Source organism: Gadus macrocephalus, chromosome 23 (genome assembly GCF_031168955.1).
Source record: "Gadus macrocephalus chromosome 23, ASM3116895v1".
NCBI lineage: Eukaryota > Metazoa > Chordata > Actinopteri > Gadiformes > Gadidae > Gadus > Gadus macrocephalus.
In genome coordinates, this window is record NC_082404.1 from 3,759,219 (window position 1) to 3,787,131 (window position 27,913).

Consider the following 27,913-nt stretch of genomic DNA (forward strand, 5'->3'; position numbering starts at 1 on the left):
GGCATGGCAACGATAAAGGACCTTCTCCTGGTTATGCTCTCCTAACTACTTCCAGATCTATAATGCATATCTCATTATTCTTTATTATTATTAATAATATATGTAATTATAAAAATATTCTTCTTCTTTATTATTATAATATTTCAGATGACTTTGTATTGTGTCTCCGGAGGTAGATTAGTGTTTACCAGAAAGGATGGGCCTATTAGAACAGGATACACTTGGCATGGACACACACGCACAGACACAGGCACATGTGGTCTTTGATGCTGCTCCGTCAGACCGTGGAGTACGTAAACACAGCATCACGTCTGGTCGATGTTCCCTGATGGAGGTGCTACCACACACAACTATTCAAGGTTGGTTAGACCAGAACCGGATGTGATGGAAAGGATGATAATTAATTGATAAAGCTCATTTACTAATCGAAATGTTTTTATATGTATTTGGGACGTGGTGGGAGACTGAGGCAGGTGAAGAAGTTATCTTTCTATTGAGTCTTAATAACAGCACAGAGCTGCCAGATGTTGCTCTCTTCGTACCTCAATTGCTATCCACAATTTATTTGATGCAGATCATGAAAGGAATGATGAACACACACTGTGCATGAGCCATGGGTTGTGCTCTCTGCACAAAGACTTTCTCATTTTATTAATGCTGTGCAGATGTTGTGCACATAAAGCGCATATTCACAGCATTTGCACAGCAATAAACACCCATGCACTACACAGATGTGCTCTTTGGTAAAAATATATTATAATAATACAATTATGGGAACACGATTGATGGATCTAGGTTTTCAGACATGGTTCCAGAATCCATAATATGTAATGAATTCAAAATGTACTATTACAGCTTTTGAATGAACCTAAAAATATTAGATAGTCATAGCATTTCAATTGTTTTCAATGTACTGTAAATCGTTTTAATGTACAGGAAAGTCTATCTAATCATCTTCTTATATATATATATATATATATATATATATATATATATATATATATATATACATATATGGAAGATGTTTAAATAGAACGTTTTAATTTACATAAAAATCAATTCATAGACTTTCCTGTACATTAAAACATTCCAATATGTTAAATAATAACAAAACAAAAGACACAGAAGTCAACCAAGGATAAGTTATTGGGTTTTATTGTCCACAACTATAAAGGGCCTATCCACTCCTAACCCCGAGCCCAGCGTGCTTAATGAGCCTCCTTAGGGGAACTGGACTAAAATGATATTATAATCCAAGGGTCTCTAGAAAGCATCTCATGGTCAATTAGTGCTACCTGGCTGCAGCCATCTTGTTTAGGCAAGCTCAATGGCTCATTATTACTTCTGAAGCTGCGTACACACATCTGCTTCTGCACAGCGCCGTAAATACCTTCACCTCCACTTCACACCCCACCCTCACCTTCCTCTCCCCTTTCTTTGTTGACATCAAACACAACCTTGCGTACGCATTCATTATCCCCCCCCCTTGCATTACCTCCTCTTCATCATCCTCTTCAGCTCCTCTTCTTCTGCCCTCTCTTTCTGCCCTCTCTTTCTGTCTCTCCCTCTCCCCCTCCCTCCACCGCCCATCGCCCCCATCACCAGCGCCACCCCCACTGTCACCACCACCACCTTCCTCCTTCGCCTCTTCCCTGGCTCATCCGTCTGCTCCTCTCACCGCTACTCCTGGTGTCTATTTCATGCCCCCACCCCCGCCAGACACACGCGCCAACACGCACACACGTTTGCGCACACACACACATGCGTCCCTAGAGGCCCAGCTTGTTTACGCTGCCTTTTCTTCGCTTTCTCCCGCTCCGGCGGTAATCTTTCTTTCAAATATTTGTTTCTTCCATCGCCCCATTTTCCTTTTTTTTGGTGTGTGTCTCTATATGTGTACACAGAAGCGCGCGCGCACACAGACACATACCTATATCTCATTGCATCCTGAAGAACACTCTTCCCAACCGCACTTTTGAGGCTTTCCTGATCCATCACAGAAGCCAGCAGCCACCTTCAGTACAGTTGAGTTTGACCAGCTGCCATCACCTCTACCTCCTGCCGTTAGAGCCATGGTAGTTAGTGGGGGCGATGTGTACTTAAAAGCTTCCTCAAGGGGAAACTCTAAAGACCGCTCAAGTCTAAAAATGTACATTTCCTGCAAAAAGGGATGTTGTTTATGGGTTCTGTTGACAGGAAAATAAACTACACGCATAAAATAAAACATAAAATAACAAAAAAAAACGCGCCTATTGTCGATCTCCTACTTTAGCTGCATGGTGCTTCCACCTCCGATTTATGGAAAAGACAACGTTTAAAATATATTTAATTGACCATAAGGTTTATTATGGTGTCACTTTGTACTGTTACTTTAGATAGGGTTGCATAAACATTTACAGAATACCAAAATGAGCCATTTGATCAACAATTATCATGACATCACCTCATTCTTTGCTCTATTATTCTATGCTCTGACAATATGATGATGATGGTTATGAGGATGATAGTGGTAAGAATGATGATGATAATGATGGTGATCTGACCTGATCTATATTGTCCTAAAATAATTGCTTCAGGGAAAGTTGCTAGCAACTTTGGCTACAATAGAGGTAAGGTAGATATGAATACAGATCACTGCGAACACCTGCATTTCCACCGTCACACACCAATGCCCTGTTCTACCTGGGCAAGAGGTTTACAGCGGGTTAGCCATGAGATATAGCTATCCCAGTGGCAGACAGCAAAGTGGCTGTTTCACCACTGTCTGTGTTGGCGATGTCCACGGCTATGTGGCACCTAGTCTGACAAATCTGATTTTCGACTAATATTGAAAGTCTCATTGCAAACAAGCTCAACTCTGGGTGAGCGCTGTGTTTCACTTTCTTTCGCCTCATGTTTGTGTTGAACAATTATGTTGAAGGAGGCAGGATCTGTAACAAATAACTGACAAACACAGGACTAGTCAACTGAAAGCTAGATCCACTCGCGCCAAGGGAGCTTTTCGGTAGAATATTTTCATAACGAAACAGGAAAAAGTACATAACTCCACTCTTTTCAGTGGTTGGTATCTGGCCCAGGCTCTGTGCCGTCTCCCCGCAGAAGATCTGCCATAACATAGGAGGACTGCTGGGGCCAAGATTAGTTGGAACCAAACAAGCAAATATTAGTCAGAGGAACATTCTTCCCAAACCAGAGTTTGTTCTGCAAAGGCCATGAAGAGAACGTGCCGTTCATTCCATGACTCGAGTGTGTTCTGTTTGTGTGTGTGTGTGTGTGTGTGTGTGTGTGTGTGTGTGTGTGTGTGTGTGTGTGTGTGTGTGTGTGTGTGTGTGTGTGTGTGTGTGTGTGTGTGTGTGTGTGTGTGTGTGTGTGTGTGTGTATAAACATGTGTGGGTGGGTGCTTGTCAGTGTGTGTGTGTGCTCCCGTGTGTTATTCACATTCCCCGAGTGATCATTCGATCATGGCCCCAAAATAAAGAATGTGTGTCCAGAAGAGATCATGTTTGCCTCCCATATGGGAGCTGACCATACGACCGCACAGAGACACGCAGGCAGCTCATAAAACAGAGATCAATAAAGCATGACCATCGTCAATACAGACACCCATCTCCCACCACCACCACCACCTCCCCACCGGGGCTACTGGGTTCTGGGACAAAAATTAGATCTCAGCCGTGTCCTGTAACCGTGGCCCCGGTCCAGGCGGACGGGATTGGAAATGACGCTGATTGAAAATTAATCCAATTCCTGTGACCTGACCTCCCCTGGATCCTGAGCATCTGCCCCAATCCTCCAAAACACACACATACACACACACACACACACACACTGCTGATAAGTGAAAATAATTGCGTTGTCGCCAACTGGACAACCTGACTCAGAGACTAGCAGTCACCGCCGAAGACATCTTGTTCAGTAACAATGAAATCGACACAAATCAACACAAAACAATCTATTTCATGCCTTACATATGCATGTGATGTATTGATATGGTCAGGAATCATATAGAGATGAGTGGACCTTAAACAGAAATCGATGTTGTACTAGTATAAAAACCAATAATGATGCACAACTATTTTCAACAGTCACAGGCAAAGAATAAGAATTGAATGCAGAGTCACAGGCTCAATCTGCCTCAATGATCGTTAAGCTAATATTGCTATTTCTCTGTTTATGAAATTATACTGTTCTTTCTCTTTAAATTGGGCAGTAATGACGCACGAAAGTCAGCCGCAAAAACAAGGGTCTGTGTTATTTTTACTAGCAAAACAAGAGTTCCTCATTCCTCATGTGCATGTGTCTCACAACAGGGTCTGCATGGTTTTGCTCGTTCCCTCTTTTCTCTGTTCAACGTCAGAGCTCTCTCTCGTAATCTCCCAATCTGTGTCTGGTTAATTATTCCATTGTAAGCTACCTTGAATCCCTGCCAGTGTATTCATGTACAAGTGTTGCATGCATCTTGAACCAGGGAATCTAACCATGGATACCCCTTCAATATGATTGAATCATTTACGTCTGACACATTATAATAACCCGCAGTCTTTAGTCATTTATAAGCTTTTGGGTGACAAATAACTAATCATTAACAAAACATTAAAATACAATTGTAGTTGACAATTAGGTGTGATGTGAAAGGGCTCCTATAATAGCGCCAGGTGTGTGATGGATAGACCAGCCTACCAGCCTGTCTAGTCGAGTGTATCAACTGGTAGGTTGGTTGACACTCACATGTCCATACTGTATTTCTAAAAAGAATAGTTTCTGGTAATCATTCAGTAGTTATCTGAATGAGGCCCCTTTTGGTTTAGCATCTCTAATTCTATAACTAGGGCTACTCGTTAGCGATACTGTGGCGTTAGAGGACTCAACAGAGTAGTTGAACTGTAAAATCTTAAATCAACATATATACCATAAGGCTAAGGAAAACGGTGTCAAGCATGAGAAATGGCACAACATCTCCCCAATATGACAAATCATTCCACAATGGACTACTACACAATGAACTAAAAAAAAACGTTACTGCCAACATAATAACTAATATTCCAATGCCCGGTGCTCCCAAAATGGCGTTGGATATTGCCATGTGACATCAGAATATATCTTTGTACCCTTATTTGTTTCTACAATTCTGCATGTGTCCTTATTTATGACATTTGCCTCAATACAGAGGGCAGCTGGGTGAATGGACTGACGATTAGTTGTGGATTGAAGCTAGCATGCCTAGAAATCCAAAACTTGCACACACAGAAAACTAAGTCATCAAGGACACTGAGTAAGGAGAATAAAACTTTAAATAAATAAATGAAATGGACGTTTTTTTTAACATATGCAGATGTCGACCGTACCTCCCTAGGACAATGTTTGGTGGTGGGGGGATATGAATTGAGAACGAAGAGGGAAAAACAAGGCCAGTTGGGACTTCCTATGTTTCATTTTCCATTTTCCCACAGACTTGTTTTTATTTGTGGTGATGCCCAGCTTGCTTCCCTCTCCTCCTGTTGCGAAGGACTTCTTTGTTTTTGTGAGTGAATTTGGTTTTGTTCTTAGTTTTTATGCTTTTTCCACTTCGTGGCAGACAGCCAGGAGTAACAACGAAAGAAACCAGGAGAGAGAGAGAGAGAGAGAGAGAGAGAGAGAGAGAGAGAGAGAGAGCTGTAGTTCAAATGATTAGCAGTGCTCAATCTGTCATTAGCTGGGCTAACAGCTGACGTCTTTTTATTAAAAAACCTCCTTTGATGTGCTCATCCAAGAAGATTCACCCTATGTTGATGTTGTCTCTTGGTTGTGTTGTTTTTTTTCCCTTTTTTCCGGTTTGGCTTTGAGGAGTGATTTCCAAACGGTTGACTCACCAAATGTCTCACTCACAAAGACCACAGATCCCAGAATGCTTGAAGTGGACTTTGGCTTGCATCTTAACTACCTTTGTAATTACAGCAGATCTAATTAGTAGTCCTACATGCAGTTCTCTATGGAGTGAATTTAGTGCCAACATTCAAACACTGCATTTGCATTTTTTCCCTTAAAGGACCACACCATTGGCAAGCTTAATGTTTGGTTTATTACAAACAGGGAACAGGAAATGGCTTGACACATCCAGAGAGTTGATACTCCTTAGGTGCGGGGTGAGGGTGCGGTCTCATGCAGGAAGTCTTCAAGCCCCTTTGGCCTTGGTGCTCAAAGAGAGGGAGAGGGAGAGAAAGACAAAGAAAGAAAGACAAGAGGACAAAGGGATGGACACATCTGTTTAGGCTTGGACATTAAATTGTCTTGGGAGATGAGGTGCGGTCTTTGTTCCCCAACTTAAGTTACGGAACTTAATTTATTGTGATCTTCAACAGCTTTTACTGCTGACGATCAGCAACGTTTAACAAGGGGCATCAGTTACTGATGGGATAGGAAGTTGCATAAAGTTGTTGGTTACTTATGGTTACTTATATACACTAACAAGATTACCCACACATAATACAGTAATATAATACATGTTTACTATGATTACTAATGTAATCCAATAGTACTACTACTCTAATAATTAAAGTAGTAGCACTTTTAGCATTCAGTGTGGTTCCCATTAAGCATAGATTGATTTATATATATTATTGTTTCAAAACGTTTATCAATTTTAATATAACCTTGTGTTTTCAATCTTACTTAGGTCATCCAACCACTCTCTCCCTTTGCCGTCAATCCAAAATCAACTGCACAGAAAATACATCCAAAAGTCAACAGAATCACAAAGCCTAAAAATCTCTCAACCCATAAGTTATGTTTTTGTTTACGGTTAAGAGGACTCAGATATGGATTCTGAATCAATGTCAATAGTGACGTAGTGTTATTCCAGAAATAGCTCTCATCCTTATTATTGCATATTTATTATATTATACTAGTTTATATCCTCATTTCTCCACATCAATTCACCACCCTACAACAACACAATGTTTTTTTTAATAATATAATATCTAATAGAGAAGTATTTTTCTGTAATTCCAGAGGTTGGAGGCTAATGGTTGCTAATTTTATCCAATATCCCAACGCTATCCTGATCAGTCACTTGTTGACGTTCTCTAAACTCATTCAGTTGTTCATTTTATTCAGACGTGCTGAATAATAATATACAATCCAAGTGTTTTAATGTCTCACCTTATAAAAGTGCATAACAAAAAATTGCTGAATGGATATCTCAAATGTATGTTTTGATTGGCTAAAGCAGGAGGGCCGCAAAAAGAAGAAAAATTTGGCGGGAAACGCATCCCAGTGGTGAAAAAAACCATTGCACCGTGGACTTCTGGGAGTGAGGTCAAGTGAGGTCTAAATCACGAAACTGATGTTCATCCTTTCAAAGTATTGTACAATCGGATTAAAACTAGCAAATGTAATAGGATTTAATTGAAAGCTAGAGAGAGTCAACTTTTCTCTTTATAGTTATTTATTTTTGTTTAAATTAATATTGATATAATAATAAAAATCAATAAAAATCAATCTTTTTTTTTCCGCTTACATCGGTATATCATTGCCGGCCCCCAGGAATGTTTCTGCGGGCCGCCATTTGCCCGCGGGGCGCACTTTGAGAACCAATGCGCTAAAGGAAACCTAGCTTCTTATAGGTGGATACATTTGTGAATTATATTTCACCTTAGTTGCTGAACAATAGTGGCAAAAAGATTTATGTTCCAACAGCAGTTTGTATCCACAAGCTAAGATCGACAAATGCCCGAAAGCAAATGCACGAAAAAACAAAAAAGGTTTCACAGTTGTAAGACACCGCAATGTGCATTTGTGATGTACTGTATATTCAATATGATTTTCTGGTAAAAAATTACAACTTATAAATGCATAATTTGTTAAAAATTGGCACTAAGTTATATAGTTGATATAGTTCTCTCTCTTTTTGTAATTAATTGATTCATGGGGCTGCAAGGGGAGACCTTATGACTGCAAAATGTCTGTTGGCTGTTTACAATGTTTGGTTTGAAAAGGCACATTATAAATGAGCTAATTCAGTATTTCTAAAGCATTTAAATAACAGCCATGTGTTAAATCTGGGTATCGGCTTCGGAAAGTTAACATTGGGCTACGTCTTTGTGCAGCCAGGGCTTTGATCAAAGTGCCAGCGTGGTGCATTCACATGGGGAATGGAGGAGCATGAGGAGACACCCTTGCCGTGTTGAGGATAGTTCAATCTCTTGGGCGCCGGGGCGGCAGTGCCCCCCCGCCGAGGGGAGATATCTAGTCACCTACGGGATGAGCCGGGGCCGCATTACCTGCGCAGCGGCCGTCTGGCACCTGGGATTGGCTGGCTGCTGGGAGAGAGAGCGAGAGATAGAGAAGGATAAAGGGAGGGAGAGGGATAGAGGGAGAGAAAGGGAGAGAGAGGGATAGAGGGAAAGAGAGAGAGAGACAGAGAGGGAGAAAAGGGCGAGAGAGTGATAGAGGGAGAGAAAGGGATAGAGTGAGATAGAGGGACAGAGAGAGAAGATGTCCATCTGAAGCCTTGAAGGCATGGGCTTCAAGGCTGAAGGTGTGTTCGTCTCTGATGCCGTTTGATCATTTCCATGTGTGATGTGTCTGGAGGCATCGTGGGACCTGTGGTCCATTGCCCACTGGGCTTCGGAACACCTCACACCCCTTCTTCCTGTTGCACACACAGACCACACACTCAGAAACACGTGCACATGCATGCACGCACACAAACACAGACACACCCAAATAAGTGCACGCATGCACACACTAACAAACAAATGTGCATCTTTTTGTTTTCTTTAAAATCGTATGGACCAGTGAAACAGGTTTCGCAACACACAATGACATTGTGACCTTGATTTACACATGGCAATTGTGTAAATCAATGCAATGTTTCCCACATTGAATTGTGAAAGAGAATCTACAGACAACGTGATTCTGGTGGGTTTACGAGTAGCTTGTACTGTGGGTCTAACAAGTCAACCGAGCTTCATCGTGACAACGCCGTGCTCGGTTGTTTTTGTTGTTGTGTTCAAAGCTCAAGAAGAGGCCCATCAACGCGCATGCTATTATTGTTCTGTGTGGTATTTTTGTGAATATGCCAGCGTTTTGCATAAATAAATGTAAAAATAATCCCTCTACTTATGACTACATTATTTAAATGTGAATCTATATTGAATTGTGCAATAACTTCTGTCTGCGGGTGGGCGGGTGTTTCTCTCTCTCCAGGTATCCCTAACAACGTGGGTCCAGTGAGTAAGTAGACCATCTCAATGGATCTCAGCCTATCAACCGTTCAACGCTTCGCTTTGCATGCATGCATGCCTCCCCCCCCCCTTCCGCTCCCTCCTCTCCCTCTTTTTGGTAAACTTGGCAGCCAAATGTAAAAACATATGTACTGCACTTGTCTCACATAGAGCTGCCAGTTGAACGCCGTGCTACAAAAATTAAAGGTGTCCGTGATTTTTAGATTGTATTCATTCATCCCAAGAAATGTTCCATAGCCAACAGCTATATAGTCACGATAGTGGGGTTGTATTAATTCACCACAGCCAGACTCAACCTGATAACATTCGCCTGGCAATGCATACCCGATGCTATTGTTTTTATTTATTTTTATCTTCCTCTCTTTCCCTTCGCTTTATAAATAAATGGCATCTCTAGACTATATTAAAGTGCCAGAACCTCTCTCGCAGCATCCTGTCACAAGAGGTCATTTTAATATAAGCGGCGTGGTATTATCTTCGTCAGCCAGTAGTGCCTTAGGAGGAGGAGGAGGAGGAGGAGGAGGAAGGAGGTGGCTCCATGTCTCAGGTTACGACTGCCTGGAAGGCTGCATAACACAGGAGCTGTGGGAGGGAAGGGTATTGACCAGCTCACAATGTGTGTTCACAGTCCGGCTCCGTTCGGCTCATTGTTCAGCTCTCTCGCTTTTATCGCTATTAAGTGTGGTGAGCAGGTACACACAAACACAAACACACACACACACACACACATAGACACACACACACACACACAGACACACAGGCTCACGCACAGACATGCACAAACACAAACACACACACACACACACACACACACACACACACACACACACACACACACACACACACACACACACACACACACACACACAGGCACACACACACACAGGCGCACGCACTCATACACACACGGACACCGGACACAAACACACACACAGTCATACACAGGCGCGTGCACATACGTACGCACATACACACACACACCAACTACAGGAACATACCAGAGACTGGTTATTGTTATGACGGTTGTCTCTGATTGGCAAAAAATGTGTGTCAGGTGATGTTAGGGAGCCAATCCTAAAATACATGCATCAAATGACAGTGTCATTGAGCAGGTGAACATCCTGACCCCTGATCACCTCAGAAAATGACCAGAAAACAGCTACCCACCTCCTCCCCCATTCCTGCCCCGGACCCCCACCCTCCATCCTACCCTACCAATGCATGGCCTAGATGGAACTGTGAGTGTGTGCTCTACATAAGGTCCTCTGCACATAAGACACATGATGCCCTATATCAGTCTCTCTCTCTCTCTCTCTCTCTCTCTCTCTCTCTCTCTGTCTCTCTCTCTCTCTCTCCTCTCTCTCTCTCTCTCTCTCTCTCTCTCTCTCTCTCTTCTCTCTCTCTCTCTCTCTCTCTCTCTCTCTCTCTCTCTCTCTCTCTCTCTCTCTCTCTCTCTCTTGCTCTACAATCCATCCAAAGTTCAGGCAAGACGATACCCAACTGTAGCCATCACAACCTTTATGGAGATAGTAGTGCGAGTGTGGGTGTGTATGTGTGTGTGCCTGAGTGATAAAGTGTGGGTTTGGTTGGTATGTGTGAGTGCTTGGTGGTTTGTGTGACACTGAAAGGACACACTTACAAAGCAATAGTCCTGTCTCCACATGAGCCCGCAGGGAGCTTCTGACGAGAAGCTGTCGTCTCTTAATAAAGACGACAGAATCCAGTTGAAAACACTTTTGTAAGCACACCGACGATGAGAAGCTATTTTAAACCACAGGATTACAAACAGCGATGTTTTTTATTAGCCAATGTAAAAACAGCGAGTGGGTGTTCAATTCGGAGGTGAGATACACAGACGACACTGTACTTCCTAGGGAATCGTTTTAGAGAATGATTGAGAATTTGCTAATGCTAAATATTAACCTGAAATAGGGGAGGGGGTTCCTAGATCTGCATGACTGCTTCTCATGCCGGGTTGTATGACATTGACTCAAATTCATCCCTACTCATTAGCTACTACTACTTGAATATGCTCACAAAATAATGAATGCACAAAACCCAGACGCAATTTGCACAAGAAGAATAAGCTGGCTTCTATTCTGGGCGTGTGTATTGATTCCTCCCAAACCATGACTGTTTTCTTCATGTTCCGATGACTGTTCTGATTTGAACGAAAAACACGGGACAGATGTTGAGCCAGCAGGGGGGCCTGTGTCCCTCCCCATGTCCCCCCCTTCTCTTTCTAATGTGTTAATTATATTCTGAATGGCTGAAGGGTCAACATTTAGACACCAAGCAAGCCCACAGTGAAGACAGACATATGATTGGGCTCACATTGTGAGGGACAATAAGGACCACGTTTGAAACTATTGTCCAATGATCTGTCTGATGTCTAATGTCTAACCAGAGAAAAAATGCCCCAAAGCCCCTGTGTGACTTAACACACCTCTCAAACACAGAGTTGACCTAGTAAATAACCATTGTTTACCCTTAAGGCCGGCTACCCTTATACCACTTTAATGTAATTACTAAAAAACCATGTGATTCAGCAAAGTCGATAGCAACAGGTCACACATAAACATGCACACACAGGGACCTAGAAAAGTGGGGAAGAAATTAAGTGGGGAAATGAAAGGGTTGTGATTAGAACAATTATCCTACCCCCCATTCTGCAGCAGCTCCCAGAAACCCTGCGGTTTCCTTCACTCCATGCCAGTCGCTACACTCCGTTTCCAAACCCCCCACAGGGAAACACCATCTTATGGGTAATCATGAGGTTCCGCCCGGCTGCAGTCGTCTATCACTCTCTGTCCCAGTGTTACATCCATTACTAATTCATTGTTATTCCTCCCCAAGAAATACACTGTAATTAGATATTGATCACATAGTCAATGTGCTGAATTAAACAAATTACTACCCCCCCCCCACACCCCACCCACACCATCTTAGTTTTCCATGTGGTTTGCTCTCTGGCTTGCATAAAGGATAAGTGTCATACAGTTCTGAGAAGCGAGAGAGAGGAAGAGAGTCAATGAGTGGAGAATATCATCTGTCTGTAGATTTGCTTTCATTTTATCGTTTGTTGCGGGTCGGGTAACCGTGTGCCACGGAGGTCTAGGAGCAGGCAGGTTTTCCTTTCAACCAAATAGGGATGTAGAGCGGTTTTCATGATGTCCAATCTATGGATTGGACCACGGGCGACCAGCAGTTGGATCCGGCACACTGCAGCTCAGGACGAATACATACTGCACACTGTAGCTCAGGGCGAATACATACTGCACACTGCAGCTCAGGGTGAATACATACTGCACACTGTAGCTCAGGGTGAATACATACTGCACACTGTAGCTCAGGACGAATACATACTGCACACTGTAGCTCAGGACGAATACATACTGCACACTGTAGCTCAGGACGAATACATACTGCACACTGTAGCTCAGGACGAATACATACTGCACACTGTAGCTCAGGACGAATACATACTGCACACTGTAGCTCAGGACGAATACATACTGCACACTGTAGCTCAGGGTGAATACATACTGCACACTGTAGCTCAGGGTGAATACATACTGCACACTGTAGCTCAGGACGAATACATACTGCACACTGTAGCTCAGGACGAATACATACTGCACACTGTAGCTCAGGGTGAATACATACTGCACACTGTAGCTCAGGGTGAATACATACTGCACACTGTAGCTCAGGGTGAATACATACTGCACACTGTAGCTCAGGACGAATACATACTGCACACTGTAGCTCAGGGTGATTATTTACTGCTCGATGTTGCTAACTGCACACTGTTGGCCTTCCAAGGCACCTGCCCTTTCGCGCTACCTTTCCTTGGACATAAGCATGTAACACTCACTCACTGGGGAGAGTTACCCACAAATACCTTCCATTATAGAAAACGATGGCTCCTGGGCACCGTCTCTGTCCGTTTTCCCCCTTCACCATACCTGCCCCTGGTTTCCTGTCCAGTAACTGACTTGATGCCTCCCGCTGGGCATGTCTGGTTGTCTTGTGTGTACACAGTGTCCTGTGCCACTCTGTAGCCCCCCTGACCCCTCACACTCCCAGCCCCGCCCCCTCGTCGGCCCAGTTGGTTCTTAGCCCCCAGACCGACCTTTGGTATGATTGCTGTGGGCTGTGTCAGCTAATCGATGATTGAACGGGTTTCAGGAATGACATCCAGGAGGAAACAAACATCCGGGCGAAGTGGAGTCAGGCCTGTTGGATGAGTCCTGCGCCGGTGCATGTTTGATGGATTCTCAAAATAAGTTAAGTTTAGAGATAAGAGATAGAGATAATAACTTTATAAATCCCCCGGAGGGGAAATTCCCCTGTTACAACCGCCCAGCAGCAGTGGAACACACAGGATAAAATACAATACAAAAAAAATACAAAGTCTATATTGACTTGCAATAACTTCTGAAAGTATAAAAATAGATGCAAAAGTTAATGCTTAAGTAAATGCTAAAGTAAAGACAAACGGAACAAACAGGGCAAACAAAACCGACGGTATAAACAACATAAATTATGTGTGAAGTACCAGTACTTCACAAAATATATGGTTTAGATATGATTCCATATAGGTGGGAGGTGGACAGAGATTTAGGATCTACTGTGGATGACGCCCAGTATGGGGATGGGCAGATCTCTGCCACATGGCTGTTGCTTGCCCGACCACCACCAATCATACCAAATGTCGTTCTAAGGACAGGACCAATTGTCAAGGACTTGCCCTTCACCTCACCCTCCTCCACTAGAACATCTGTATTGTTGCATAGGATGTCCACTCCCCCCGACTCGTGTTTACATCAATAACACTGGTTTCTCTCAATTGCATGCTGTTCGCCCGAATGTCTCGTCCCTAGGTGTCGCTAACCGAAAAGAAGGTAGGCAAATCCCATGATGCTAACGATGTTGATGATGGTTAATAGAGATAAATCTGTAAATAGTCAATATCGAAAGGAAAACGAACCAAACAACAATGTTAGTTTAGATGTGAATGCTCGTTGTTTTTTGTCGGTGATAGTCCCGATCCCCTTCCCCATTTCAAAATCAGAATGTTTCCCTTTAAAAGTATAGAGAAAAGACCCCTAATGGTTTCTACTTCCTGTTTTTGATGAAGGTTTCAGCAAATACAGAGGGGGACTTTACACTGTGCTACACTGTGATACAATTCTGCACATGATCCTTTTAAATCCACTATACATGCTTTGCTCATTCATCTATGAACACATGCACCAAAATAGACACACACACAGACACACACTTGGTTTGAATGTGCCGTGGGAGAGCGGCCAATCCCAAGGGCCTGCTCCACCCCCAGGATACCACAATATGAATAAAGGCTTACACATATACTGTATATTTTGAATATTGGCCTATATATCGATATCTGTATTCTTTTACTACCTTATATCTGTATCGGCCTCGCCCCCTAAACTGCAGTATCCGTCGGGCTCTATTGAACACTACACAAGACCAATAAGAAACCGTTTGACACAGATGAGAGTCAGGCTCAGCTTGGCTTAATCGTGCACGACGTGATGTTCTGCCGGCACAGCGAGCATACGACCTGTGAGCCCCCTGCAGTTACACTAATGCAGGCAAGGGTTCAGAACAGATGAATCCGGACGTTTGTATCGGACAATGACATTGGCAGCCCTATTATTTTCCTTTTTCCGCACTGTTTGCCTTCTGACCGGAAAGAAATTAGAAGATTTGCTTAGTCCTCAAATAATGTGATTCCAAACACGAGCTGCTGTATGTGCACATACTTATAGGATGAAATATCCCAGCACGCTGCCACCCTCGGTGACAGGAAGTCTGTCTGGCTACTTTTAGCAAAAAAGAGAGGAGAGAAGGAGGACATTAACCAAACACGTCTGCAACTTGAAGACACCTGATAACAAACTTTAAGTTTGATATCTTTGGCTTCTGTAATTATTACCTCTTCATGCTGCCTTTTTGGTGGGTTTAGAATGCCATTTATAAAATTGTTTTCATATGCCATATTTCATTGCTTAATATTTCTTATTTATTAACATTACTTACCCGTCATCTCTGATCCCTCCAACATTAAATTCCTTGTGTTTAACCAAATTATCATCTTGTTTTTCTTTGCTTTTCTTTCTTTTCTTTTGTTGATTTGTCTAGTCGCGCCTCGAGTTGCATTGTCCACCGCCCCCACTGTCCACGTTGCGAACCGCAAGCGAGGTAGGAGCTCCAGGGTTCACCCACCACCCTAAACAGCTTTGAACTCTCCCTGTGTCACTATTTCATTGTTCAGCCCTGACTTAGCACCTTCAAAACCATCCCAATGTCCTCAATGGTCACTCTTTCTACACTCGGTTACACATGGCGCCGACATACAACATTTTATGAATTCTATAATTATATTCCGATGCCGATGTCAGGACCGCAGAGTCGCTCACCAACCTCCGCAAAAGACTCAAGACTCACCTGTTCAGAGTTCACCCAGGCTCTCCATAGCCACCCCCTCCCACCCTTCTTATTGTAGGCTGTTCGTTCTGCCACTACATACAATACGCACTTATTGCCAGTGGCACTTAGTTATAGTATGTAGTTGTGTAGCGTCTTATCCTAGCTCTCTTATTTTATAACGGGGAATGGGTTAACCTAGTGATGGTTAGTGCTTTGCACTTGGTTCTATGAACATCCTTACCGACAGCAATATATTGTTTCTCCTTCTTCTGACAAATGTACTTATTGGATAAATGCCCTAAATGCCCTAAAGTTAAATGTAAATATTCAATCGGGAGACCCAATATCACCATTATATTAAACACAGATCAAAACGACCTTATATCGGAGCTCTTGTGTGTTGTTCTTTCAATTGAGTGACACGACATTCATCTGATGAGCAACCAAATAAAGGGGAGGACTTTGGCACAAATTCTTTACACCTCTGTTGTCGCTGCGTTGTCACTGAAATCCTCCATCATATTTATCCTTGGGTGAGTTGCTCGAGGCCGTAATTGTATGGCCAAAGGAAGAACAGTCTGCATCTATAGGCCTGATAGTTCTTGATATCTTTACAGAAGAAAGCCAAGGATATTTGTTACGTGTTCAAGGAAACTTTTGTAACCACTATTCACCTCGCTCATACAGATAAAGCAGGTGATCGGCCACCACGACTATACTTAGGGACCACATTTTGGGGCTTTTCTATTCCCCCTTGTGGTATGATTTATGACAGTAGTCTATTTCTGGAAAGGAGAGATTATTTGTCTGTTGGAGAGGCAGGGCGTCTAATTCAAAAGGTCTTAGCTCACACTTGAAGACCAGTGTCGCTGCAGGCTAAAGGGTGGTAAAATGGACAGGCCACTTTCCCCTTTTTGTCATTTCATAAAGGAGCCAGGCCTGTCGGCAGAGGCCTGACCTCCACCCCAGAGCCATAATAATCAGCCCTCTCTGGGATGTAAGCCCCTTACCATGGCTGCCCCCAGCCCGGCCCACCACTCAACCTTCTGGCTGGGCAAGCGGGTTGTGGGACAGGCTTAAGGAACTCATCTGGGCTGGAGCAACCCTGCACCGGCACACAGGAACAGATTGAAGCTCCCATCCCCCTCCACCACCCCCACCACCCCCACCACCCCCCATGGGCCCCGGCGCAGACAGCTGGCCAGGTGTCTGCAGCATACATTCATGCCAGATGCTGATCCTTTATGACTTTCATTGCGTTTTATTGCGTCCTCATTTCAAACAATTATTCAGATTTGATCGTCAGCCCGCCCTGCACCTATTGGATTATTTATTCTGAGCTATTTTTTTTTCTGTAGTTTATTTTGAATTTTTTATATGGAAAGCCTGTTTGGGTACAATGCTGGCTTGTAAAAAAACCTTTTAAACTTTTTGTTTTAGCTGAACATGGCGTACTAGAGTATCTGTAATGCTCTCTCTCTCTCTCTCTCTCTCTCTCTCTCTCTCTCTCTCTCTCTCTCTCTCTCTCTCTCTCTCTCTCTCTCTCTCTCTCTCTCTCTCTCTCTCTCTCTCTCTCTCTCTCGCTCTATCTTTCTCACACAAACCATAATAAGGATTATAATAATAATATAAATGGTGGTAGTTGACCCAAGGTTACATGTGATTTCATATCCAGGAAGTGTTTAGCTCCAAATGGTTTTGGTCTACGGCAACATTGAACACCAGTAGATTTCTTCCCACGCGATAAGTTCATAATAAGGTCACCGCAAGACTATAAAACCTCGCCAGACCCAGAGCATAACTTCACCTATAGTTTGACCGCGCTTTTGCCTGTGCTGTGTCCTCCTGTGACACGTGTCTGTGTCGATGTGCCATAAGCTGGTTCCCTCCGTCATCATGCGTTGTGGTGTGTTTTGAAGTGACGTTCTCTCTCCTAACAAACGCCGATCTCTCTCTCTCTCTCTCTCTCTCTCTCTCTCTCTCTCTCTCTCTCTCTCTCTCTCTCTCTCTCTCTCTCTCTCTCTCTCTCGCCCTTGTTGTTCAGTAATGTAATGTGTTGGTATCTTACTCTGGCTGTGTTTCTAGACAGACTAATCGCTCTCTGACGCCTTCTCCGACCTTTTCCTTCTCCATCCCCCCTTACCGTTCTCTACTATTACTAATATTACCCTGAGCTACCCACCTAACCTAACTGTCTCTCCATTGTCCATACGGCATGCCGCGGCCCCTCCCATGCCGTAGGCTAACCCATCCCCCCCCCCCGATGCTAACTCCCATCAAAGCAGCGCACACAGTAAGCCCTACTGACAAACAATCATCCACATTAAGACACCCTCTTCCACCTCTCTCTCTATCTCTCTCTTTATCCCCCCTGTATCTACTACCTCCCCTCCCCCTTTATGTTTCCCCCCCCCCCCCCCCCCCTCTCTCTCTGTAAGACTGCGAGTGCTTCGGCCATTCCCACCGCTGCAGCTACATCGAGCTGCTAAACACCGTCATTTGCGTGAGCTGTAAGCACAACACTAGGGGGCAGCACTGCCAGCTCTGCAAGCTGGGCTACTTCCGCAATGCGTCGGCGGAGCTCGAAGACGAGAATGTGTGCATAGGTCAGTTTTCTTTCCCACCACCCCTCAACCCATTCCAACCGCATATACCACCCTCCTGACCACCCCACCATCCAACTCCCTCTCGCATACACATATGATAAGATGCATATGGGTTTTTATTGCTGCAAACATTCAAACCTGTCCTCATCCTCCTCCATTATTGTGAGGCCCAACTCTCCCATAACTCTTGCCGCTGCCATGTTTCTAGCTGTCATCCACCTTCGATTTGTCTGTTTGTTTGTATTCTTGTTTGTTTACACACCAGTCACAGTTTTGGTTACCCTCATTCGGCCGTGTGAAATTCAGAAATGGGTATTTTAGTTCTATGCATCCATTTATTGAAAAGAAGTCCAATATCAAATCACACATGTGCATTATACATTCATTAACTATTTACATTGACAAACTTTTTTTCTGAATCCAAGTCAAATTCAGAAATGTATTGAATTCTTTATTGCCAAGTAGGCTAAGTTTATAAACACGTGCAATGAATTTGTTTGGTGAATAACAATAATAGAAAAAAATATATAGATATAAAATAGAAAGAGCTATTCGATACTATAACTTTAATATGTTCCATAGATCAGACACAAAAAGTGAAATCATACCAGAATTGAGCTGTTTCTGATTCGTTCAAACTAGGCTATGAAATGTTTGATTATCACACCTGCTGGCATAATGTCACCCCTTTAATTATTTGATAACTTGATCGTTTATGATTAATTTATCAACAATTATATCCCGTCTTGCTTTAGAAAATTCTACCAGCTTCTCTGAAAGCTACCAATAATCACCATCTCTGAAACATAACGTGCGTGTGTGTGTGTGTGTTTACTAGACCTATGTGTGTGTGTTTGTGTTGTCTAGGTCTAAGTGTGTGTGGAATGTCTAAATGTCTGTGTGTTGTCTAGATTTATGTGGTTGTGTGTGTTGTCTATGAGTATGTTTGTGTGTGTGGTGTGTGTGTGTGTGTGTGTATGTGTGTGTGTGTGTTGACCAGGCCTATGTGTGTGTGGTTGTTTGTGTGCTCTGTGTCCAAGTGTGTGTGTAGGATATGTAATTGTTGGTGTGTTGTCTACGTGTCTTTGTTTGTGTGCAGGGAATCAGGGGAATTGCAGAGTAGCCACACAAAAAGTCAGAGCTGCCTCACTAGCTCATATGTCATGTTTGTGTAATTGCCCCTGGCCTAACCCCCTCCCCCACCACCACCTTCCAGTATTCACCCCCGCTACCCCCCATTTTTTCCTTGTGACCTCGCTGGACATCAATCGGGTGGGTGTGCAGCAACACATGCAACCACCTCCATGTTGCGATGTGTATATAAAGGTCTGTCACTAAAAATAAACATTACAAGGCTCAGGACAGGTCAGTGTAAAATAAAACTGATTTCACTTTTAACACTGCAAGCCATTAGCCAACATATGTATTATTGACCATATGCAACGATTTGGATGGTGTAATAATGACATTACAATAATGCCCATTTTTATAAGCTATAGCATCGATGTCAAGACTTTGTCTGAACATTATGGCCGTGTTTGCATTTTTTATCTCACATCATAAATGTCATCATTGTCAATCTCACCCACATTCTTTCTGCTGAACATTTTTTCTGCCTCTACTTCTGTACACCATTCAAATGTCAGTACAGCATGTGCATTGAAACAGGAACAACTTTCATCGCTAATGAAAGCTGTTGATAAAGGCATCGCTTAATTTGCTCAACGCACGCAACGTTGAACAGTTACAGGAATCTGACCAAAAATGAATTCTAAGTACAATGATTTGCAAGTATTCATGCACTTAGCAACAAATTCATTTTATTTTTCATTCTTTCTCGATTACATTTGAAATGGTCACATTTTTCTTCCTACATGAATCCAGATACCAGCATAATTTGGGGTAGATTGGCCGAGTGTGAAACAAGGATTCTGCTATCTATTTTCATGCAGTGGAGATTGATGGTTAAGTTCTGTACTTGTGTCATGATATAAATGAAAAAAACATCATAAAACATGCAAAGAAACCAAAGCACTGGGTACTTTCTAGTTTGTTTGTATGTGTGTGTTTACATGTGTGTGCATTTGTGCGTGTGTGTGTGTGTTATCTTTTTCCAGACTGTAATTGTAACCCCTATGGCTCAGTCAGTGATCGCTGTGATGGCACAGGATATTGTAAATGTAAGGAGGGCACTACAGGGCCCAAGTGTCGGGATTGTCTGAGCGGCTTTTTGTGGGACAATGGCTGCAAACGTAAGTAAACCCTGCCCTGCCCCCACACCTCCCCCCTACATACATCCTCTCGTCAAGTCCTCCAGTCTGTCTTCCTCTATCTGATCCCAATCTTTCTCTACCTCCTTCTATCCCTTTCTCTCCACACGTTGTGTTTGTTCCCCTCTTTCGACTGCCTAAGCCTGGCCTAAAAGCATGTACTTTGTCTGCAGAAATGCTTGGTATGTCCAGATGCCATGGTGGAATACAGTCCACATCCCCTTGCCCTCTAAATAACCAAGGCCTGTTGTTCACAAAATACTAACCAAGACTGGACTTACTGTTTTGACTGTTATGACTATTTTCTAATATGAATATATTCTCAATATCTGGAGTCTAGAAATGGGGAATGGAAAGTGCAGCAAAGATCACAGACTGGGTTTGAACCAGCTGAACTGCTATGTTTTGTGCTCGCGTGGTTTAGCACATTAGTTCACCCATACTGTGGATCAGCCACACTGCGGAGCAACCACACTTTGGATCAGCAGGCCAATGAAAACTAGGGCCCATCCTCGTTCATATCAGCAATAAGCAATGGCCTTGTGTTGGTTTAGTGCATTCTAAACACAGCGCCGGGGTTATCGGTGCTTGGCTGAGGACGAAAACCCAATGATCGCTTGATGGCAGCGGAAGCCTTTGGCGCCGTTTTAGCGCAATCCCCTAGATCGGCCAGACGACTGGACAAAGTCAGCCAATGCGGACAAAGCTATGGCAAGACAATCACACTTTTCAATCAGGACGCTGGAATGTATGAAAGCGATATTTAACAGAGACGGAGAGAACAACTCAAGGTTAGCTCAGTCTTCCCTGGCAGCCTTTATTGTACACACTGTTTATTCTGCAAACATCAACAATGAAACACAGTATATGCTTTAAAACAGAATGAAAGCCTGAGAAGTTCAAGGTAACCATGGAATGAAACATACACATACAAGGTGGGTCTTTAGCACATGCAGCCCTACTCTGTTTCAGACTCATATGGACCCCTTGTTTATGATGACAACCCTGGATATATAATAAGCCTATACAATGCAAGGGAATGGATGAGGTCACAGCTTTCTGGTAGATGTTTTGTTCCTTTGGACAGGTTGCGACGATGAGAAAGTGACAGACGTAGAGCGCTGCTCACAAGGTACTCACACAAATGGTTTTCCAAGAGCATGATAAGTGCTTCCTTAAGCTTGGATAGGCACTTTGGGGAAACCAGCTGGAGTAAGCTTTAATTTTAAAAGAATCCAACCGAAAAAATCCCACCCCTCCCTTTAGGAATCCCTGCAAAAGCCACTCCCCCAAAACACATGATTAGATTGCTATCTTAGGCTAAAGTACTCTAACTCTCCACCTCAAGTTGGTGTGTAGTGAGCGTTCTGGCACCGATTGGCTGCCGTGCATCACCCAAGTGGGTGCTACATATTGGTGGTGGTTAGTGAGGTCCCCCCTTCACTTTAGGCGTCTTTGAGTGTTATTAATTATTATTATTATTCATGTTTAACCTCTGTTTTCCTTTTATTCCTAGTCTGTTTTACATAGTTTTGAATGATGACTATATGCTCTGTAAGGTGACCTTGGGTGTCTTGAAAGGCGCCTCTAAATTAAATGTATTATTATTATTATTATTATTAAAGTCTCGCCTAGCCTTGTGGAAGAGCAATGAGGACAGAGTGTGTTCGGGTAGGAAGGTAGGTAGACAGACAAGTAGGTAGACAGACAGGGAGGCCATATGATCATTTCCCTGAAGCTGGGATTGGACGGTTTTAAAACAGGCCTGGAACAGCCACAGATGTCGTATTTGAAAAAAATGTGCACAGCATTTGATTGATTTATTGCAGATTTATATCTGTCAGATTGTAAAGAGAATTTCAATATGTTTAAAAGACATGTCCAGGAGATCAGCGTTAAGCTAACCCTGCAAACTACGCCAGCATGTCTCAAATTTGGTTAGCTACAGAGCACTATGGATCACTCTGTTTAGCTGTTTTGTTTTTTTGCTCACCCCTTCAAAGTCAAACCCTTATTGTAGTAGTACACTGCATCCCCATGTATATACTGTAGTTATTTCTGAAACCGTATTTTTTCCCAAAAGTTCCTGTGCACATCAGTGGTGTTATAGAAATATCTATTTAAAATGCTTAAGCGTTAAAATGCATCATTGTGTTTAGGATTCTAGCGCATGCTCAATGTGTGAAACTGCCATGTGTAAATTTAGGTCATGATGTCATCGTTTAGCAAACACGAAGAGTTCTGAAAAAAATACTCACCCTGGTTTTAGTTTTAGAAAGGCTTTGTGTTCAGTGGCCTGACCATGTGAGGCAAAAAAGCAGAAAAATACAAAGTTTTTAGAAATACACATATACGTGTGGACATGGCCTTAAACTTAGTGATGTCTGTACCAGACATCCACAACATTCCACGTCAACCTGACTGATTTGAGGAATTGCCACCTACTGTTACTGTTCCACTTAGGGGCCACTCACACAAGGGGCCACTCACACTCACACTCACACTAGGTGGGAGCCTATAGCCCAGCATGGCTGTGACTGCATTGCATTAAAGGGAAACTTCACCCATTTCCATTAAGCTTTGTATCGTTAGAAACCCACTCATATTTTTGAATGGTCGTGCATCATTCCCTTATTTTCTGGAGGGACTGGAGAGATCCGTATCGATCTCCAACACTTCCTGTTTAAGATGACGCAATATGACGATTTTTGCGTAGAAGTAAATAGGAAGCGTAAGAGGGGAGGATTCTCATAAGACTACAAGCACTAGGGGGTGGGACCCACTGATCTAGATCAGCGGGAGTGGCCAGCGAAAATGTGCATCGTGGTGCATGGTGGGAGTTGTTGTCTTCAATCCACAAGCGCCAAAAGGTAACTTTCTGCCTTTTCTCGGTCAAGACGGCACCAAATTAGAATTTTATTTTATTATTCGACTACATATAGGACCCAATTTCAATACATATTCATGCCTCCACCGTTGAAATGCTCCTTTAACAGCCCACCTAGCACTTAATCATTCATCGGGCATTGTCATCAATGTCAACCGTAGTATTGGTTGTTGCACCAATTTAGGAGACATCAATTTATGTCCAAAGATGTTCGTATATTATGGTGTGTGTATTGGGGAAGTCCGCATTTAGAATATTGGTATGCTTAAGATTACAGCTCGCAACGTACAGCGTATTTACTTGGGAGTTACACTGTCATCTTTTGTACTAATGGTGTACCATGCAGTACCTACCAAGACTTATGTGAAGGTACTGTGGCAAAAGCTGTTAAGTTGTGGAATAGCGGGGGAAATAATTTGGGATGTTACAAATAACTTTTGGTGTGATCCAGTCAGATGCCTCGGACACCAGCCTTCCCAGTTAGAAGTGGGGAAATCTCCCAGCCTTTTTGCGACATTTCACGGAGGCACGCCCTCTTTTGGTCTGGCCCCCTCGGAATTCTGAGAATATACCGAGTTCAGTGATGACTCTCTCAACAGAAATGCCTGCCCTCGTAAAGAGATTCATTTTCTTTGTATTTGTACCACGTTGGTCGTTTTAATGTTGATTTGAAATGCTCTTAGACACTTGATTACATTGCTACTTTATTTCGGTCACCAATGTATGCATTGCACAGTCTTGCTGTGCGTGCAATACAATGTAAAGTTGTGTTGTTGGTTTTCGAGCTGGTTTGCTGAAGAGGCTATTGTAGCTATCAATAAACAACGACTAGCCAATTTCATGACACAATCACAAAGACGAACACTATAACACTATAAGTGCTCCGAGACCGGAAATGACGTTACAAGTGCAACTCGGAAGGCTGGTGCCGAGTCATCTGGATCACACCATTATATTGTAGTTATCTTTTAACAACTGGGTACCATTTCTATTATTAGGTGGTTTGTATGATCTACTGAGCAATAATCAGAATGTTTGGGATTAATTCATAGAGAATTGATACTCTAGTTATTATTTAACTATTGGGTACCTATTATATTATTGCAGGGTACCGTCTGATCATAAAACTGAGATATGGCTGTTTCAGGGAACGAAGACTTCGGCCTCATGGGATTTTATAAAGGAAAATTACCTTATTGCATACAAACAGCCAAACTACATGATTCCTTTATAATTTTGGGGTACTTAAAATATATGTTTTACATCTGTGCATTTTTTTCAGAACTGAGGGCCAGAGGACAGTGTATTGTCATCGATATTGTTGGCCTTTGAAAACTGCTGTCGTTCACCTCACCAGTAAACGTCATAACTGGGCTTTAGTTGATGGTGTTGTGGCTCCTCCGTCCAAACTGAGCCACCCTAGATCTCTCTCCCTTGTGTTACAGTGTTAAAACATGTATTTTTCTTGAAAATATTCTCCCTGGCCATTGTGTTCCACCAGCATGACATCTTTTCAAGGTGCACACATACTCTTTTTCAGCTCTGTTCAAGGCCTCCTTTCATCCAAGGAATTAAGTAAAGCAAGATAAAACACAAAGAAATCGCAATGCATAGATATGGATAATAAAGGCTTCTGACAGCAAACTCTGCAGTTAATTTAGTATGTTCTTCCAGATTTTGAGGAAAATCAGAGAAAAACAGTTTTTAGATTGTTCTCTGTAGCTAGAGTAAGTTATATATATCTATATATATATATATATATATATATATATATATATATATATTAGAGCTGTCAGTTAAACGCGTTATTAACGGCGTTAACGCAAACCAATTTTAACGGCGTTAAAAAATTTGTCGTGCGATTAACGCAATTCTTTTATTTAATTTTTTATTTTCTTTTTTTGGCTCAAAACAAAGAAGCAGTAGCCTGAATGCTATGTTCAAATGACATTTGTTCAAAGCAGTCGTTTAATTGCACTATAGGCTCTTTTTTTGTATCGTCCTGTTTTGATCAGTATATGCCAATGTTGTTATCAATAAAAAATCATTTGCACAGTGCAAGCCAATGCACTTCACCATGTTGATAAGGGAATTAAAATGAGAAGAATTATGGGACAAAGAAATCAAGGGATATTTAGCATAGAAAAAGAATTTGCGATCAGTCGCGATTAATCGTGAGTTAACTATGACATTAATGCGATTAATCACGATTAAATATTTTAATCGCTTGACAGCTCTAATATATATATATATATATATATATATATATATATATATATATATATATATATGCTGTGCCATATGTGGTGGTAATTCCCCCCCTTGTTACATTTAGTTACAGGGTAACTACAGCGTATGCGGGCTCTAATCTGAAGCAATAATAGTTCCCCCTGTGTTACATTTAGTTACAAGGTACGAACAATATATCCAAACAAGATCTGATGTATGCAAAGAAGATCTGAAGATGTTGGTACATTTATTAAAAGAAAAAACATATTTTAAAACAGATGAAGGACAATTCTGAACCAAACCTTTTATTTGGCCTCCCCTTAGGGGCCAACTTATTAAATATTTTTTTTGTTTCTCCGTATCTAATTAAGTGGAGTGTAAATGACCAATGTAACTAGGCTCGGCTCCTGATGTAAAGTTGAACCGCAACAGGTGATAACTAATAAACTGGAATTACTATGTAAATAGGACCATGGCCGACTACAGTCCGTTTACCGTTAAATACACTGGTAGGCCTATTCATTAACACTTTTGCCATAATCGCTATTCATCTGTGATATGTGCGGATGCTAACACCAATAGCATCCAACAGAGTAGAGAGAAACATACATTATTCAGGCAGACTCAAGTAATAATAATAAATAATAAATGCCCACACGACACACAGTACAACAGGTAAACAGCGTCTTCTCTCCGCCAAACCTTTCCCTCATGATGTTCACTCTGTCGGGGTGAAGCACTGCGCTCACTAGCTCGGTGGTTGGAATGTTCCATTAACTAAGAGCAATAGGTCATACATAACGCCTCATAATAGGTACCCAGTCATTAAAAAATACTACTGTATGACTTCTTTGTAAGATCCCGAATGGTTACTCCCTTTTTCCATAACATCTTGTTCCGCATACGTCCTTACAGTACAGGTAATCCGTTACTATAAGGGATTATACCATACACCAGCTGTAATCTTAAGCGTTACCAAAATATGAATCTAAATGTAAAGAGTTCTACGAGCAGAACATTACGAGCCTTTGTCTCTAAATGACAAGTGGGAGGGGCCTAGGATTATTTCAAGGACATTTTTTTTTTTTTTTATTCTGCTTAGCAACTGCTAGCAAACGGCTACAGGCACAAATCCTACACATTTTAACTTTCAAGGTCTCAGGGGTGAATATATTATTTATTGACAGAATTTTTGCTTGTTTTTGAGACAGCCAAACGGATGTTTTTAAGAGAACAGGGATTGGTAAATACGGTTGGACAAGACACAAGGTCGATGTCTCATTGATCAAGTCTTGTTGCATCGTGATCATATCTCATGGGGGAAACACAACTATTTAATTATTGCACTTGATTGCTTTCTTGTTTGATCTTGAAGGAGGAATTCAAACACAACCTGACGACCGCCAGAGGCCTGGGTTTGTATAACAAAGGATCCTCCCAGTTAGGATGCGTGGATTCATTTAACTCACAAGTTACTCACATTATGTTATGCTCAGGGGTTGCACATACTTGAATGAGTCTAAATATTCTTTACCTTGATCTTTATTTTATTTAGTGCTATTATTTGTTAGGCATGCTTGTTTGATACTTGCAAAACGTTAGTCACTAGATGAAACACCCTGTAATCCTGAGACTGGAGCTGTGTTCCACATGGAAGGCAACACTGCCTTTGGAGCAACATGATCTCACAGGAATCCGTGAAATGACTACGGTCGGACGCTTAACTCGAAATCCGTGGCCACATCACGGAAACACGCCGATATCCGTGTGTGAGCCACGGAATAACAGTGTCATTTACTTGCATTGGAGCAAATTCCGTGGCCACATCACGGACAATTGAAGTGATTCCGTCAGACCACCACGGATTTTGAGTTAAGCCCCCGCTGTGGTCAAATGTGGCACACACACAGATTGAAACGGGAGCACACACACAGATTGAAACGGGAATCTGTGTGTGTGCCACAGAATATCATTGTCATTTACTTGCATTCGAGCAACTTCCGTGGACACAACAAGGACAATTTAAGTGTTTCAGTGAGACCACCCCGGGTTTTGAGTTAAGCCCCTGTGGTCGACTCGCTCGTTGAAACGGGGATCCGTGTGTGAGCCACGGAACATCAGCGTCATTAACTTGCATTGGAGCGAATTCCGTGGCCACATCACGGAAATCGGCGTGTTTCCGTGATGTGTCCACGGATTTCGAGTTATTTGTCCGTAGTCATTTCACGGATTCCT

The 27,913-nt window shown here is 42.5% G+C and overlaps 1 protein-coding gene across 4 annotated transcripts in view; it reads left to right on the plus strand.

Moving 5' to 3' along the window:
* ntng1a (netrin g1a) overlaps nt 1-27,913 on the plus strand; it is a 113,598-nt gene that overhangs the window by 80,697 nt on the left and 4,988 nt on the right. For 3 of the 4 annotated variants that reach the window (XM_060044961.1, XM_060044963.1, XM_060044962.1), the window contains 3 exons: nt 9,187-9,213; nt 18,125-18,292; nt 20,410-20,544. In XM_060044961.1, coding sequence (XP_059900944.1) covers nt 9,187-9,213; nt 18,125-18,292; nt 20,410-20,544 — 330 coding nt within the window. The remainder of the gene's footprint in view (nt 1-9,186; nt 9,214-18,124; nt 18,293-20,409; nt 20,545-27,913) is intronic. The other variant, XM_060044964.1, reaches the window with a different exon arrangement.